The sequence below is a fragment of the Seriola dumerili genome, unplaced genomic scaffold, assembly GCF_002260705.1.
Source record: "Seriola dumerili isolate Sdu_G_001 unplaced genomic scaffold, Sdu_1.0 BDQW01000011.1, whole genome shotgun sequence".
Classification (NCBI taxonomy): domain Eukaryota; kingdom Metazoa; phylum Chordata; class Actinopteri; order Carangiformes; family Carangidae; genus Seriola; species Seriola dumerili.
Window position 1 is genome coordinate 3,671,332 of NW_019174266.1, and position 18,468 is coordinate 3,689,799.

General features: G+C 42.0%; 1 protein-coding gene across 1 annotated transcript in view; it reads left to right on the forward strand.

The window, feature by feature from the left end:
• LOC111224238 (complement C1q tumor necrosis factor-related protein 4-like) overlaps positions 1–18,468 on the forward strand; it is a 28,677-nt gene that overhangs the window by 3,852 nt on the left and 6,357 nt on the right. Inside the window, exon 2 of the mRNA XM_022748664.1 lies at positions 17,975–18,336. Coding sequence (XP_022604385.1) covers positions 17,977–18,336 — 360 coding nt within the window. The 5' untranslated portion in view covers positions 17,975–17,976. The remainder of the gene's footprint in view (positions 1–17,974; positions 18,337–18,468) is intronic.

Genomic DNA, 18,468 nt, shown 5'->3' on the forward strand with positions numbered 1-18,468 from the left:
GCTGTCCACCTCTGCAAGCACCAACCAGAACACTGAAAGCAGATGGAGGTCTCTTGGTTCTGAGCTCGCCAGTCTAAAAACTACAACATGCATCCCACACAGGACACAGAAACAGAATCAGCAGCCAATCACATGAGATATGAAAAACACATAAAGTGTGATGTGAGAACTAGAAGAGAAAAAGAGATGCAGTTAGATTATTTTTAAGCAGCGAGTTCACACCCCGAGGTTTGGATTACTGTGAGCGTCTGATATAAACAAGTCATAAAATAAGCCCCGAGCAGAGAAACATGACAGTACTGCAGCAGAGGATGTCTTAGAGTTATACAGAGTGGCATCATCTGATAATCCCCCTGTTGCTGCACTAATCTGTCTCCTGCAACATCCTGAAAACCTCTCAGACATACTGAGTAAAGGGTCTGAATACTTATGTCCAATGTGACATTTCCGTTTTCCTTTTTTAACACACGTGCAAAAATTCTGTTTTCGCTTTGTCATCCTGAGGCATTGAGTCCGGACTGATGGGGGAAAAAAATTTATATAAATGATTTTAAGGATAAAGCTGCAACATAACAACGTGCAAATCAATCCTCGGCTTAAATACAGTCTTTCAGAGCCACTAACATTGCTCCAGACTTTTTATCTTGTTTTTTCTGTGGCTTTCAAGGTCTTTCAGTGAATAGTGAGAGGAGCTGCAATGCAAAAGATACTGATTCAGACTGCTGATTCAGTCCACTCAGTTCGTCTTGAGGATTTGAAATCTGCTTCACGGACCGAACGTAATCAGAGAAACTGAAGCGGCGCAGATGAAAATGAGATGAGAGAGTGATGAAAACATTATTTCTAAGCCACTAACGACTAGATCTATGTTATGTTCTCACATTATCCCAAATGTTTCCAGCAATTCTCAAACCTAAAGAAATACATGATTTTAATCATGATAACAGTCCGTTTCATTTGGTCGTCTGTCAATGACGTCATATCCCCTACGTGCATGTGTCAGTGTTGTGGTCGCCAGTCAGAAGCTCAAAATGGACTTTTATCTAGTTTTAAGCCACATACACTTTTTACACCTTGGTGACTTACAACTATATATTTTAACTAGATGAAAGATTCAGAGAAAAATGCTGAGTGAATGTTAGACAGCTCTCCCAGCCGCTCCGAGACCTTTATCCACCAAAGAGCGTGCGATTTCTAAAGTAGAACTGTTTTATTCATTGTTTCTTCTGGTTTTAATCCCCTGGTCCGTTTCTTCCAAATCTCTTGAACGCTAGTTATCAGAGAAACAATCAAAACAAAGGTTAGCAGCAATCTGAGCCTCAAATCCGTCCCTGTTGTCTCGTGCCTGACATACAGCTTTGGCAAAACTCTCCAACCTGCCCAGAAGACTTAACGCTGCTCAGAGGCCAACGATGGCCGAAGCTCTTGTCAAGCGACGACCACCACAACCCGCTCCCGGCAAGAAACCACATTCAGCGGAAGAGAAAATTCACACATTGCACCTTTACGGGTTCTAATAACCTGGTCTGTGTGTTTTGGAGAGGAGACCTCTGGGGATAATTCAGCCCCTGGAAGAAATCCAAACTGAGAGAAGCTTACAACAACTGCCAACAACTCCCATGATCCTACGCTCCCCATAGCGGCAGAAGTTACATACTGTGCGTTTAAATGGATTAACCATAAGTAAGTGGATAACTTCGTCTGTTCCTTCCCTCGTATCAGTCTGCATGATTGTTGAATATCTGTGTAACAGTAAGATGGCGGCTCCAAAAAGAAGCTCTTTGATTCTAAAGAACTAACACCACATCCTGAGAGTTGATGTTTTAGATCTTAGAAACCTGTCCTGCTGTGCTGCAAACATCTCAAAATACCTCAAGAAAAAAAAAAAAAAAATCCAGAATCAGACGATAAAAAAAAAACAAACAAACAAGATAATTCAATAATAGATGTTTGCTGGTGTTTTATTATTGCACTGAGATTTTTCTGCAACTCTACAATCACATTTTAAGCCCCAACATGACTGACAATGGTTCCCGTAATCACACACATAATGAGCAGAGGCTGCAGTCAGCCAGCCCAGTCTGCCGTCTCGCTCGTATCTCGGCTGTCACCAGTGGATCGAACCCTGCCATGTTTCCTGGCAAGACACCAGGATGCTGCCATAGCTGTTACTCTTTCCTCTCTCTCTCTCTGTTTCTTTTCCTGTCTCTGCAATGGAATTGACAGGATTGAGAGAGCAGTCTCTCTGCTCCAGGTTTTCTTTGTACTCAGGTTTCTGGCAGGAGAAAGAGAGACGTTTACAGGACGGATTAGAGTTCATAGAAATAGATCTCCTCTGTTGTTTGCTTCAGCTGACAAGCCTGGTTTACACCTCACAGTCTTTCTTTCTTTCTTTTGTATTCCTTCTTTCTTTCTGTCTTTCTTTCTTTCCATCTATGCCATCACTCCACTCCCCAGGCTGGTCCATGTGTCTACAGTTGAGCAGGCAGCTGACAGCACAGTGACAAGTGCTGGGGATGGGAGGATGAGAAGCCATGGAGGGAGAGAGGGAGGGAGGGGGACTAATGAGAGGGACAGTAGCAGCAGGGGTCTGTCACTGCACCTCCAGATAACAGCCCCCCTGACTCTCTTTGATATCTGTCCCAAGTGACCAGGTCGCTCCATCCTCGGCTCGTACCAGTGAGGTGGGGGCAGGGGTGCTTATTAGCCACTCGTGCTTTTTTCCTTTTTTTCCCCCCTTTGTGCACTTGTAAAGGGAAGAGGTGTTGAAGCAGGGGAGGGAGGTGTTGCATGGATCAAAAAGCAAAAAGCAGAATCGAAAAGAAGATCCAATAATGAGAAAGGATGGGAAGATGAAATTGTTTGGATACGCCCAGGTTCTCCACCCAGTACAATCTCCCCCACGGTTTATATGAAAAATGCACACGCGGAGCTGCAGGTTTTAACATGCGGGAAAAAACCTAAACAACACGACTGGTAACTGTTACAGACAATGATTCAATACTTTTAAATATATACATTAAATATACGGATGGATTTTCTTACATTCACATAGTTTTAAACTATATAAAAATCCTCTGCTGTGATTAATATAATATATAATACACCTGATACATTCATGTGTTGTTTTGTTAGAAAAATTTCACATCCTGCAATGTGTAGAAAATATATTACTTTAAGTATTTCACATTAGATTTTGAATATACAGGGTACATACACTGTATCACTTAATACATGTCAGAAAGTTATGTCGATATATTAGGTCTCTCAATATGAACTTCCCCATTCACTTCAATGGGAAGGTGGTCTCAGACTTGTGGACCCCACTGTGTATTTATAGACTGTTAATAAGAGAGAATCGTGCAGATCTCAACTTCCGTGTTTCGTTCTGCACCAGATATTTGAACAGCACATTGTGCTGAAATGAGGTGTACTAAATTTATGAATAACATGAATACATAATATAATCTTCCTTATTTAAATGAACTAACCTTTAACTTCAAGCATAATTTTAATTTCCACAGCTTTAATCGGTAAGAGCAGAGCAGATGTGTCATAAAAAAAAACACAGGGGTCTGTCTTACAGCTTACTTTACACAGATAATCTATTACATCTCTCGTCTTGTATTTCAACACAGAAAATACCTATAAGCGTCATTATTGACCTGAGTTAAAAAAATGTTTTAAAAAATCAGGATTCAGACAACACAAGGAACCAATCCTGTCAACTTTTGGGGACGAGAGGCGGGGCTAAATAAACCTGAAATCTTATCAATACAGAGAGTGAGAGAGTTAGCATTAGCACAACCACTAACGCTGTGTCAGCCACTGCTAGTTACAAGATAACAAACAACATAAACAAGTAAAAGATGCTAACTAAGCTAACCGTTCTGATACGTCTGCTAGTCTCTGGTTCTGGTCTCAACAGACTCCTCATCTGAGTCTGAGTCTGAGTCTGACTGAAGCTCAAACATGTGGCTGAGTCTCTCTGACGTTTCCTCCTCAAACCATCTTGATACTCTCCGCTCTTTCACCTGTCCACCTGGAGCAAGCAGCGGTGGTGGGCGGGGCGTACGGCCACTTTTTATGTTAGGAAAACCATGTTAAACTAGATATTAATCACTCAACTCAACTCCGATTATGTAAACTTGGATTATTGGGGAATTTACTGTGCACCCTGGTGAATGAACTGGCACCTTAAACTGCACATTAGGCAGATCTCAGCTTCGGTCTCTCAGCCTGTTTTGAAAGACTGGACCTCTCTCTCTCCCCTAACACTTCGCAGGCGGACAGCCGATTCCCAAAGCTAACAGAGTGTGCTAATTGTCTGAGCTGGTTGAAGGGGGCACTGATGGCGTCTTTATGTCTCCGTATTGTCTGGAGCAGTGCGATACGTGAACCTCCAGCGATTTCATGTAAAACAGGTCCCTGAATGAAATCCCAGTCAACGCTACAAAATCTATTTAAAGATCACAATTTTAGTCACCACAGGAAACGCAGAGCCAAATTTTAATCCTTTTTTCCAGTTTGTCCCAGATAAAACTTTACAAGCGCTGTTTTTTTAATGAGAACTTTTTTTTTTTTTTTTTTGTATATCTCAAAACTTGGATTCAAAAACCAAGCCAGTGTGAAAGAAAAGCATTAAATATGTATGAATACAAACGTTGAGGACCACAAAAGGTATTTTAGTTGAGACTCCAGCTCCCTCTCTTGTCAGTTCTCCTGCCCAGAAACCTCAGACTCCTCTGGGCTTTTGTCTTCACACATGGCTGATTATATGAACTGTGCAATAGAAAAGTCAGTGGGGATGTGCTCTGAAGACATTTTTTTTCCTACAACAGAAATCTTTGCTCCATCAACAGGAGCATAATGGTTCAGGTTCGTCTTGTGATTTCAGGCATCTACGCTCTTATTTCCCCTCTTAAGATTGCACATCCTGATGATGGACATAATCATAGCACTGGACTGAGCACTTTGATGTCCGTCCTCAGTCAAGGTGCACATTTTGATATTGACTCCTTGTCAGAGGTGTGAACTTTTCATATCCACCCTCCCTCAGAAGCCGGTCCTTTGATTTCGCCCTCGCAGCAGGTAGGAGGCCAACTGAGGCGGCTTCAGAACATCAGTCACACCCTCCAGCCTTCACGGGAAACAGAACGGCACTATTGATCATTGTGGAAACCTTCATGTGCTGGGCTGATTTTTCTGTGCATGTGAGCGCAAGCACATGCAGGACTGAACTGTGCTCATTTCAAACGGCTGTGTATCAAATTGATATGTGGAGGTGAGGGAAAGACTTGGTTTTGTGCTCTTTCTAATGAGCCCTGGGAGGAATTTGACTTGCAATCAGTCATTCAGCTCCTCTGACAGAATCAGGTGAAACACATATTGATTTGTATTGTTTTTTGTTTTTTTTTAAACTGGCTACGCTCAATAGATGTGAAAGGGCACTGAAGTCTTCTGCGTTTACTACGTGTCCTAATGTACTGAACTAAATCGACTTTTACATCCAACCTGCTATAAATAATCACAGTTTGAGTGTAACATGGCGTAGTCCGGATGACTGGTAGCTGTTTGGTCAAAATAGTGTTTTGTCAAAATTGCCTAGCTCAAAAATCTTATTAAGTAAAAATGATGATAGCTGATATTTTTATGCACACATGCTTTAAATGGACAACACTTGGATAAACTGTTGGCAAATTCATCCTCTTTGAAACCTGCTGTTCCATAGATTGGGGCCAACCCATGTTGTGGATGAGAACGTAATTCCACTGGATACGTAAAAGCTCTGATTTGCTGGTGGCACCAGAGGAAAGGTTAGGGGCTCACCTATGTCAACAGGCTTCATCATCTGAGCATCATTAATATGGATTAATATATCATTCAAATAGATTCACTTGAAAACAGGGTTTTGTATCTGCAACGGTAGATTTGTAAAACTCACAGTCACATACTGTGCAAGAAAAATACTTACAAAAAACAAACATACTTAATACATGCGTGTGTGTGTGTGTGTGCAAGGTCACGGGCAGAGTGATAATGTTTCGTACACAGCATCACAAAACAAACAGGGCGGGATCTCCAGCATCTGACCAACCAACCGTAACACTCGTGCACAAAACATTACCACACAGTCAACCTGTCATCAGCCTTTGAGAAAAAACCCATATATATATATATAGATATATATACAGTATATATATCTATATATATATATAGATATGTATGGGAGGGAGAGATAGAGAGAGAGAGAGAGAGAGAGAGATGAGAGATGTGTGTGAGTGTCTGTGTGTTCACACATAATTCCTTTGGATTTGAAAGTGGTCTCAGACTTTAGGGCATCACTGTATATGAAAAACAAATATGTGAACTTCATGGTGGCTCTAGAGGAAAAGTCAGGGGATCATTGAAATCAATAGGCTCCATCCTCTGACAACCAATAATGCCTGTACTAGATTTCATTGCAATCCATCCAATAGTTGTCGAGATATTTCAGTCAGGACTGACTGACTGTCACGGCCATCACTAGAGCCACACTGCTGTGGCTAAACTGCTGTTATCTGAAACGATAACAAAAGAGTAAAGTTGATCAAAGTTTGGTCAAAGTCGGTCAGTAAATTGTGACGGACGTTAACATCAGACACTGCCTTCATTTTCTTATCTAAAGTTTGTTTACAGCCTGTTTGATCGTCTGTCTGCTTGTGTTTCCCGTCCTGTCTGACGTCTTCCTCAGTAACTAACTTCATCACAAAAATGATGTTCAAAACTACCAAAAAAAAAAAGAAAAGAAATACAGATCAGCACCATTTTGCATCAGTGTTCAATAATTATACAGGGAGAAATCTACTGTAGAAGAAGCAGACAGAACATTTTCTCACCCTCAGTAGCAGCACCCTCCTTCTCTTGTTAGTGTTGCTATCACAGCAGTTTCAATTTAATTGTATAATTTGGACCAAGGTCAAAACAACACACAGGAAATTGCTGAATACTGTGGAAAAAGTGTTTCATGTGGAGGTAGGGCAATGAGGGAAGGACCAAAGTTAAGGGAAAGCACACTTATTTGTTATTTGGTCCTGGACTGAAACAATGACTCTGTGGTTTAAGTGCTGACTTTCAGCTAGAACTTATGAACCAAACGGGAAGTACAGCCCTATTCTAGGTCCTCTCAAACCAGCAATAACTGAAGCTTTTCCAACTTGCGAGCTGTGGAAACAAGTTGTGAACAAAACATTGACGTATCATCACCTTACTCATTTCCACATCCAGCATTTACAGATCAGCAATGACGATTCATGTGGAGTCGTGTTTGCGTTCACCTGATGAATCCAAGTGCAGTGTTCCCTCTCTTTTAGCTCCGTGTTCGGTCTCCACCAGCTCCTGAGGGAAACATCCGTCTCTGTTTGCTGCTGAGCAGGTAGAGGACGATGCAGTTTTAGCAGATACACAATGAGCTGAAAGTCAGTACAAAGCTCCACAAAGTCCAGCTGCAGACTCGGGTGATAACTCTCAGTAGGTTCATCACTGCGTGCGACCCCACCGGTCCTCCAACCTGAGCAACCACATCGCTCGTTTCTTTTCAACCCTCGGATACGACACTTAGGAGTGTCTCCTGAAATAGCGCCCCCTACGGCAGCAGGCATACCGGACCTTGGTGGTCATGGTTACAATAATAACAATGTGGTTATCTTTGTCGAACGGTCACGGACAATAAAAACAACATAAACTGCTACTTTCACATGGGAATCGAACTCGCTCTCCTGTGTCATATTCCTGTGTTTTGTTGAGCCATCCATCCACCACAACCTCCTCCTGACGTGGACTTTGTTTCTCTTTATACTGCAAACTTTTCGCTTTGCTCTTGTCATAACTGCTACAGCCGCTATAAGTCGCCTAACAAAATAATGTAACTACGGGTCACAATAACCTGCTGTACAAGGAAGGAAAGTCTCGTGAAACCCATTTCACATAGTTTTTCTCATTGTCATTTCATATGCTGTTATTATAAAAATATAGACTACAGCTGCTTTAAAGTAAAATGTGCAACAAATCCTACATTGTTCAGACAGTGTGGACATAAACACAAGGTGAAAGTCAGCATTTCAATCTCACAACACAATGAAAACATCACTGTCCTGATACTTTCTGACAACACTGTAGATTCCAGGAAAGGAAAAGGAAGCTAATTCATCAAAAAATAACTCCCTGAAGTCACAGTTTGATGCTGTTTGACAGCGAAAGCCAAAAGATTTAGCTTTAATCTGCACTAATATCCTTGTTGATGACAGTGCACATAAGGAGAGAAGGAAAAAAAATTATCATGAATAAGCACAAAGTCAGTTTCCACGGCCTTCAACATGTCATGTTGTTGCTTATTCATATAGTTTGATGAGTATCCATGCTGCTTTGTACAAAGTGTCAAAGGCTGTGGTTATTTTCTGATCAGGATCAAGCGTCTCTCCTCCCTGCAGATGAGGATTTGGACTTCCTCTCACTGATTTAATATCTGTGTGGCTTTCAAGGCTCCGTGCTGCAACACTATGACAAAAGTAATTTTCAAAAGGAGCTTTTACTCGGATGGCAGTGGGAGAGGAGGAAGCAGCCGCCTCCCCCATACCACCCCCTTTTTCATTGTGAGGAGAGGGGAGGGGGGGAGGGTTGGCCTTGAACTGGAGCTTCACAATGGATGTTTGTCCAAACTCATAAAGCAAAAGATGTTTGATCCTTTGAGAGTGAGTAAACAGGGGCCTAAATGGAAATGTCTATGAACATGGGCAAGTCGATTTTATTTATATAGCGGCAAATCATAACAGAGGTGATCTCAGGGCAGGTTTCATACAGACCGTCCTCTTTATAATGTAATTTACAGAGACCCAATATTCCCCCATGAGCAAGCACTTGGACAGCGGTGTTAGACTGATATCGTGTGTGTGAGATAAGCATGACGCTAGAGCCATGGAGATGTGGAGCTCAGCTCATCACTGACACTGAAAGCAGGGGGAAACATCAGACTTGGCTCCGCTCAAAGTTCATCACCAGGACCAGCTGCCCGAAGAACAAAGAACCAGCGTGAAAAATAAACAACTCAGCAAAACTAAGTCAACCGACTGGAAGAATTTCACTCCGGTCCAAAAATCCACCTACCAGCACCTTTAAACGCCTCATTGAATAGGCTGATAGTGCCCACCCACAGTGCTTACTCATCGTGGGAACCTTACCCTGTTAGGCGCCTTCACAGAATGTATCTTATGATTTTGGCGCTATACAAATAAAATTGAAGTGAATTAACATATTGCATGTCACTTAATACGTACTCAAACAGAAATATTAAAATGACAGTTTATGGATTTAAGGAGAGTCATGTGATCTTCTTCTTGACCAGCAACAGTTTATATATTTGCTCAACACCTCTGCAACAACAAGACTCTGGAGCCGTTTCCAAAGTCACTCCCTATTTATTATATAGGCTACTATGTGCTGGTTACCATCTTATTTTGTTTTTTCTGTCTGTACAAAGCAAACTAACAAGAGACAATGCTGAATAATAAACTTTTAAGGTGTTAGTAGCCAGAACCAGGCGAGCTGTTGTCTCCTGCTTCTGGAGAGGAAGCAAATGAGCGAAGATCCGTTACGTTGAACTATTTATTTAAAACAAATGTGAAAGCTGTAAGCTGAAATTTTCTTCTTGTATGTAAATGAAGGAGCATAAAAACAATAACTATACTGTGTGTGGATGTGTGTGTGTGTGTGTGTGTGTGTGTACCCATGCCTATGTGTGATGAGTGTTTCTTTGTTATTTTGGCTTCAGTGCACACAGGCAGTCATGCTCGACTATACAACAGAACAATAGTTCCCTCTGTGTGGCTTTGATCTAATGAGAGAGTGAGGTGGTGGTACGAGAGAGAGAGAGAGAGAGAGAGAGAGAGAGAGAGAGAGAGAGAGAGAGGTTGTTCAGGGAAGCAGAGAAGAGAGATGAATTTGGATCATGCTGAGAGTGAAACAGCCACTCCAAGAACTGATTTTATTTTAGCTTGACCAGAGAGTTTACAGTAGAAACTGAACCATGTGGTTTTGCAGAGTGATACTAAAACTATTTTAAGACTAAATCACAGTTATTGGCTTTAGAGCAGTAGCTGGCCAAGATGATTTAAAAATATCTGTGTACACTTTGTGACAAAGCACCTTGTATAAAGGTTTGATAAACTGTAATTAATGGGTTTTTATTAAAGGGTAACACATCACTTACTATTGCTTTATAGATCAGTTATAAGCCATTAAGAAGAACAACTTTGGGGTTGCCAGGTTGTGGAACATCCTCCTCTCTAATGGACTTAGTGCTACAGGACATCTGGATCGTCATCCATTTATAAACTCCTGCAAAACTCCCATGGAAGGGAGAATGTAGCGCGATCAGTTTGTGATTGGGGTGTGAAGGAGGAGGGCGTATTATGGGGGTCCCTGGTCCTGTAAAGTGAAGGTTCGATTCATTGATCCCTGGGAAAATATTATGCGACTCACAAGAATGTACAGCTTGGATCGGCAAGGAAACTCCACTCATTAAACTTTGGCCACACCTCCGGCCACCGTTCACGTTCTCAGTCAGCAAGGTGTTATGAAGCCCAGTGAAAGCAGCCACTGAACACACAAAAACAATCGCAAGTTACCCTGTGTACACAAGAGCCAACAAAAAACAATCCAGCCACAACCAGGCTCTGAGCCTCTCTTCTGATTGGCTAGCTGTTTTCTGAGTGATGGAATAGAAATGTAGCCGATATGCATCAGATCATGTAAACACTTAGAGAAACCAAATCCTGCAAGGTTGGATGGGCCCAGGTGGGCGGGGCTTGGGGCATGGCTTAGAATGGTGACTAGCTTATTGTGACATCACAAAGTTACAGAAGTCCTGACGGCACGTTTCAAGGCTCAGGCTGTGTGCATTTCTCTGTGGACTGAGCGCTTTGATACTTTCACAGTATCTTCACCACATTAGAGTCATGTTTTCACCTACTTGACAAATGTAAACCTAATGTTCAGCCTCCTTTCACTCTGATTTGGTCTCCACCAACTGCTGTTAGATGTTTCACTTTCTTCACCAACTAGTGGCTAAAACAACAGCCTGCTGCTGCTGGAGACAAGTGATAAAAGCGCTCTGTCTGAGCAGACAACTCAAAATCCCCCAGGAATCATCCTCCAACTTCAATCTTAGCAGCTGGGAGACAAATTCAGAAGCGCCTGGTTGGGGTTAAATGGACTCCTGTGACATTTAGATGATTACACTGCAGCAGGAAGAAATATGAAAACATATTAACAGGTTCTCAGAGCAGACGTAAAGGTAATATAAACTAGTAATCCTCAGACGGCCGGTGAGATTCGGAGAGTGGTTGTTTTGCTTCAGTCTGAGGGCTAATGTGTTTGTTATCACCTAGAGCAGATGGCCCAGCATGGAAGAGAGATTCATTTACACACACACACTTATGCACAACCACACAAGCACTCTCAGACATGCATATCATGTATAGGCACACCCAACACGAGCCTATAAACACAGGAAGGAATAAACATAAACTACAATATGGGCACATAAATACACATGAACTCATCTACATACAAAAACATAACAACACATAAATTATCCCCGTCAACAGATAACAGGACACATAGCTGCACAAAACACACCTTCAATCAGCACATACACACAAACTCACACACAGCCACACATTTCTGAAGATACACACACCAACAGCAACCTACGCATCTAGAACTACGCAAACACACACATTACCACCCACACAGCAAAGTCATATAGGCCACACACACACACACACACACACACACATTTACTGTATATCCAGTCAAATAACAGTAACACAGCCAAACACACATCTAAATCCACTCTCACTAGAATTTCAGAAACACTTGTTCAGCTTTCTCTCTCATCATCTTCTCCGACTCTTCCATCCCCTCTCCCTGCTCCTGTCTTCCTTTTCATCCCCATCTCAATCATCAGTTATTGATCTGTCTCCGGGGAGGAGAAATCAGCCTTTCTCCGCCCTCTATTTTTAGACACAAAGCAGATCTCAGGGAGAGCCACAACCTGAGAGAGAGAGAGAGAGAGAGAGAGAGAGAGAGAGAGATGGAGCAGAAGCACAGATGCGGCCGATACCGTGAGTTGGTGCTTAATTTAATGGCGCGGCAATAAAAGAGTTGAATAAAGAGGGAGCCTGTAAAGTAATGAACCTGCCTATGTTCAAGGATGTTTGGTTCACTCTGGTGCAACCAGTAACACAATGAGGACGCCCACGCTGATATGCAAATACAGTTGTTTTTTTTGGGGTTTTTTTCTTCATATTTTTGCTTTTTCTTTTTAAATTAAAAGTGAGGTGGAGAGGCTTCAGGCGTCGAGGAAATGAGTCTGTGAGACACTTTCACAATCCACCGTATAATTTCAAAAATGCATGAAGGTCAATCTAAAAATAAAAATCCTTGATACGCTGACCTTTTGGAGACAAAGGAGCTTTCGGCTGACAGGTTTCTGCTGGCTTGAAAACACACAAATAACTGCTGCTGTGTTCCCTTCTCTTGTCTCTCCCTTGCAACCTCTGTCCTTTTCTTACAAGGGCACATCAATCCTTCTTGGCTGAACAGAATGACTCCGAATGTCAAACACTGTTATAATCACAGTCACTGAGATTTTGTAGATAGTGGAGATCAGATGACAGTGTTTGATGGCTGAAATAATTACCCTGCTGGGGAGGGTGAGATGACTGTTGCATGAAGAAAAGAGTAGAGAATGACACCTGATTAAATTGCTTATGCGACAGTTCCATCAGTACGTCCTTTCAGCACCTTTCGGATATAGATTACTGCCTTAAAAAGGTTTGATGATTACCAAAACTTGATCATGCTGTGTTCATTTTGTTGCACTTGCTTCTTTTGAGAATACAAACTGTGATTATCTATGAGGAGACTCCAGAGAAAGATCCAGGACTCACCGGGGTGGAAGTGATCTCCCAGTTTGCTCGAGCCACTGGGAATCTCCCCCAGGGGGAAGCTGCAGAGCAGAGGAGTGTTGTGACAATTTCCTTCAGTCTCTATGTTGGTTTTCAGAAAGTTCTGGTGGTCACATTAAGTTTACACGAGATACAATCCGCTGGATGATTACTGGCTCACATTCGCTGATGAGTGCAGAGCAGCACCACAGTGAGGGAGAAAATGTATATATAATATCCTCTCCTCTTGAAACAAGTATCATCAACATCTTTCATCAAGGCAATTAACCTCACCTACAGTGAGACTGCTCAGTGGAAAACAGTGCGGTCGTGCCGGGAGGCTCACAAGCAAGTGTGAGTGTTCAGTTAATGTTTTAAGAGGAAACACAATACAATGGTGCGTCTGGACTACTTTGCTTGACCTGCTGCCACCGCTACCCGACCGGGGGTAAATGGGAAGAAAATGGATGTACTTCCGGATGATAACTGCATTATCCATATAATATCCGAGCCATTCATTCAATACAAAACATTTGTAAAGAAGTAACACTTTGTATAATTAAACTACTGCAGTGCCCTTCTGGCAGGCCTCCCTTCACGCACAGCGAAACCCTTGTCCGGTCTTCGATCAGCCTAAAAAGGTCGCGTCACTCCGCTACTCATTGACCTCCACTGTCTACCCACCGCCGCCTGAATCAAATTCAAGTCACAATTACCTCTCTTCCTAGAGCACCTCCTCTCCTCACACCTCTAACACCCTCACATGACTAACTAGCACTTACTTTGCCCCTTCAGTGCACTTCTTCACCCGATCTCCTCACACTTTGCCTTATTGAACAGATTTAGTTCTTACACTGCTGCCCTGAAGCTTCAGTGTTGTCCCTCACTTCTAAGTCACTTTGGATAGGTGTCTGCCAAATGAGTAAAAGTAAATGTATCTAGGTTGATAGTTTCTTTGTATAATACGTGATATTGCCAAATAACAACCTCAACCTGCTCCTACACCTGAGTACAGCCAGTGCTTTGATTTATGACCAATTACAGACAAATGATATTTCCATCAACCGCTAAACTCACAGGGACATTTACTGTAGCTCAAAGCTCGTTTTGTTTGTGAGGGAGAAAGTTTTTCAGTAAACAGTTTAAACAAAGAAACACTGAATACAGTTTTAATGAAGCACGCATCAACTATATCCTTGGACTCTAGAGCTTAAGCAAGCAATTTCAGTAAGTGCAGACTGAACCACACCAACACATAATATACTCAATTCTGTGTATAATGGAACGGAAATAGCCTCTAACACGCATTTAAGAATGGTGCATTTTAGCTGTGTAACCGTGTAGGACACAAGAAAGTGACTAATTATTCAGATTTCCTAAAACGCTGAACAGTGTACTTTTAATACTTGCACGGACTAATTCTGCCTCTACTCTTTTCTATTCTGCTCTGTTCTGTTGCTCCTCTCTGTACTTAAGTCCCATGGGTGCTCATTATGGAAGAGGTTTGTTTGATCTATTCTTTCATTGCTGTTTGAACCTGAAGCGTCACACTCTCTAAGGAGTATAGTCTGTCAACATGACTAGTTAAAACCGCTGCCATTACGCAGACAAACAAACAGTTTCTTGATACAAGCTGCCATTATATGAACAAGTCTAACTGCTACACTCTCAATTTTGTAACTTTTTCTTTCAAATTTTAGGATATGGAAAACAAAATGTGCTCTGAATCATGCAGGAAAATGATAATATCTGCAGTGAGCTGGTACTGCAGCATGTTGTGCTCTTGCAGAGTGGATTTCTTCCCCTGCTGCAGTGGGACAAGTGATCAGACAAGAACCATCAGTTATGCCTCAGTGCCTTAAGTACAATTAACTGCTATAATTAGTTTCCATTTAAAAGAGGTCGATTTAGTATAAACATACAAGTAGAACATTTAGTTTCAACAGTAAATAACTTCGAGGCTCCTGCGGTGATGCATTTTCCAGAAATGCATAAAAAAGACATCAAGACATCATTTCCAATAAGGCAACATATTTGTTCTCAGTATTCACCCGTAGTGACTACAGCATCAGACTCTCACAGCGCTTGGTTTAGGTTAGGGAAAGATCCTGGTCTGGTTTAGTACAGAAAGTTCACAGCGACTTCAGACACAACCCGTTTATTTACTATTGACGAAAACCACAGTCTTTCCGTAGCTAACAGTGTTTCTGTAACCTAAACCACAGACGGGACTGTGGATGTCCCTGGTGTGACAATCTGGTGCTTTGTACGGCCGCCATCCATCCCAACCACCTCCTGGTGACTCCACTGCTGTTAATAACTGTAGCACTTCATTCATTCAGAAAAAAAAAACAAAACAAAACATTTCCTCTGAACCAAAATGGAAAATCGTTTCGCGATACAGAGACATAATGCCTAAGGGACAGGTTCTCTACCAACAGTCACCACTGGTGTTTTAAACAGACAGCCTTTTTTCCTATGTTTAACCAAAAGCCTCTTGGATGAAGGGCAAAGTGACTCTGGGGAAGTCAGTGTTGCTGTGTCGGCCCACCTCTTTGCTCCAGACTGAAATATCACAACAATTATTAGGAGAGTTGCTGTGTAATATGCCACAGTTATTCGTGGATAGAGACGATAAAGACTCAGTGTTACCAGAAAGAAGTGGTGCACACAATGTGTCTGTAGTTGTTTTGGGCCACACTGGAAAATGGAGTGAAAAGCTGTTCATTATAATATGACCACATTATTATGGTGCACGTTTTCTCTTCACACAATTCTTGCTTTTGTTCAGATGAAAAGTGCCAATAATAGCTGAGCAACAAATGGGAAAAAAAAAAAGGGAACTGCAAGAGACTTAATGCCCTTGGCTTCACCGCCGCACCGCTGGCCGATCGCAGTGTGAAGCGAATGAGAATATCAGATAGTGTTTGAAAGTTGAATAAATGGTTGGACACAGTAATTCGATGTTGGATATTATATATTTCCTAAACGTTATAACATTTTAGATTTGTATCCATCACTCAGTATCATCAGTGAGGCGTTGGATTTATTTTTCCAAAGCATCCTCACTTCACTTTGCGGCTGCATGTTGACGAACTACACTGAAGACTGTGGTGTATGCTGAACATGGAGGCAGCTCCTCTGGGTCTGGTAGCTCTGTACATGATACACTGTGTCCTTTTGTTTTCAGGGCGCCTTGAGAGCGCTGACAGCTCCACCTGTGTCTGTCTGCTTCCTGTTGGTTCGTTAGAGCAGGACAATGAGACGATGAGAGCACTTGTCTCTGCTAATAAAAGACACATTAATGCCTCCTCTGCTGAGAGCGATCTGCTTGAATGACTTAAACAGAGCAAAGGGACTCTGCGTGTGCGTGTGCGTGTGTGTGTGTGCGCGTTTGAGTGTGTGTGTGTCTTGTTGAAACCTGTTTTGTCTGATCTTTTTGATGTGTATGTGTCTGCCTGCTTCAGTCTGTGAGACTGTCTGTCCACATGTGTGGTTTTAGTGTTTAACCCCCGAACTGCAGCTCACAAGCCGCGTTCACTCTGTGATATTTACTGCATACTCTTTATCTTTACCGACCAAAGTGTGTCCACGCCATCAAGCATTGAAAACTGCCAAGAAACTAAAAGCCGGCCTCAAATGTCTGGTGTTATTTATTAGCATGTTTACTTCATCTGGGTTCAGATAGTTCAGAATTGAAATAAAAAATTAGCCATTTTAAGACTATTTTAATTCAAGTTCTTGGACGGCTCCTTGTGTTTGTTTTTTTTAATTTTTAACATTAAACGTTTGAGAATTTTTTTATCAAATGAGAAGGAGAGGATTTGAATCATAGCTGTCTAATGCACACACCATGTAATTGCAATGTCTCCGATTCAACTCCAGCATCCTCTCAATATCTCCTCACATTTCTTGACAGGCTTCACTGTCAAACCATTAAGTAAAGGCAAAAATGATTAAAATATATATGTACAGGTATATTGTATAAATAAAGGGTTTTAAAGAAAAACATGTACTCAGGTATCGTACTGACTCTCCTGTTGGGAAAACAACAACCCACAGTGCTATGGTTTAGACTACAAGTATACTGATCCGTAATGACCAGAGAGCAGCAGTGAGGCATGAAATGATGTGATTCTACAATCTGGAAATGAATGAAAATATGAGACTTAGGCATATTATTACAAACAGTTACAATCAGTGAGCAACAAAATGAACAAACTGTCCTCAGGCAGCTCTGAGATCTTGGTATTGAAGTTGTGTTACGTCATGTTGTGGAATGAAATGAATGAGATCCTAAAGACAGGAAGTCTCTCGAGACACATTATCTCTTTTACAAGACAGACCTGGACCAAATGACAACAGAAGATAAGAAACTAATAAAAAACTAATTTAGGTTTCAGTTTCTTTAAAAGGTTATCAGTGTGAATGTAGAAAGATAATTTGTCATCCAGCCATATTCAAAGACCTACTATGTTTTGCACAGAATGTGCATGGCTTCTGGAGAAAGCCACAAAATTTTTTGTGTGTCTAAGGTTGATTTCAAGTGGTAAAATGACAACTGAAGTGTGTGAAATGCAGTGTGAAGGTCAGTAACAGTCTGATTTAAAGAAGTTACGACATGTGCGTACATAACTGTACATCTGCATACACACAAATCTTTGCCGGATGTGCAAAGAAAACAAAAGTGGTGCCATTATAGAGCATTGTGGTAAACCTTTTGTGACCTTGAGAGATTCAGACTAGTGAAGATGAGAACAGAAACATAGGTCGTACTACAGATGAGTTGTCCTACTCATTATTAGTTATCTGTTTGCCAGCTGATCTGAGCTGCATCCTCTCAAGTCACTTTCCTCACTTTGCACTCTGCGACAAAACACTGCAGCCATGTTGCAGTTGCAGTATTTAAAGATCTGAAAACGTGAAAAAGTCCTGTACATTTGGAAATATGTAATGAAAGCCATTTTCTTTTGTAAATGTTTCTCCAGATATGATGCTGCTCCCAGCGACTGTGCTGATTGGCCTGCTGTGCCTGAGCCTTGCGGGGAGTGTGGGGGGTTTTGCCCGTCTGCTGGACGATGTGGAGCTACGCTCGGCTTTCTCGGTTGCACGGACCAACAGCATGGAAGGTGGACCTAAGATGACGGTGACCTTTGACGCTGTTTATGTAAACATCGGCGGGGATTTTGACCCCAAGGCCGGCATGTTTCGCTGCCGTATCCCCGGGGCTTACTACTTCTCCTTCACTGTGGGAAAGTTTCCACACAAAGACCTGTCAGTGATGCTGATGAAGAACAGGAACGAGGTGCAGGCCATCGTTTACGAGGAAAACGCGGGAGAAGAGAGGAAGGTAGGCGAGCCCAGTGGGGGAAAAGGAAAGCTCTACAGAACAAAGGTTACTGTGCAAAACCTGAAACCCCAGAGTGATTCAGATTTCAGGCCTCATTCATGTGATCTTGCAGCCTGTTTCAGACCTCTGAAT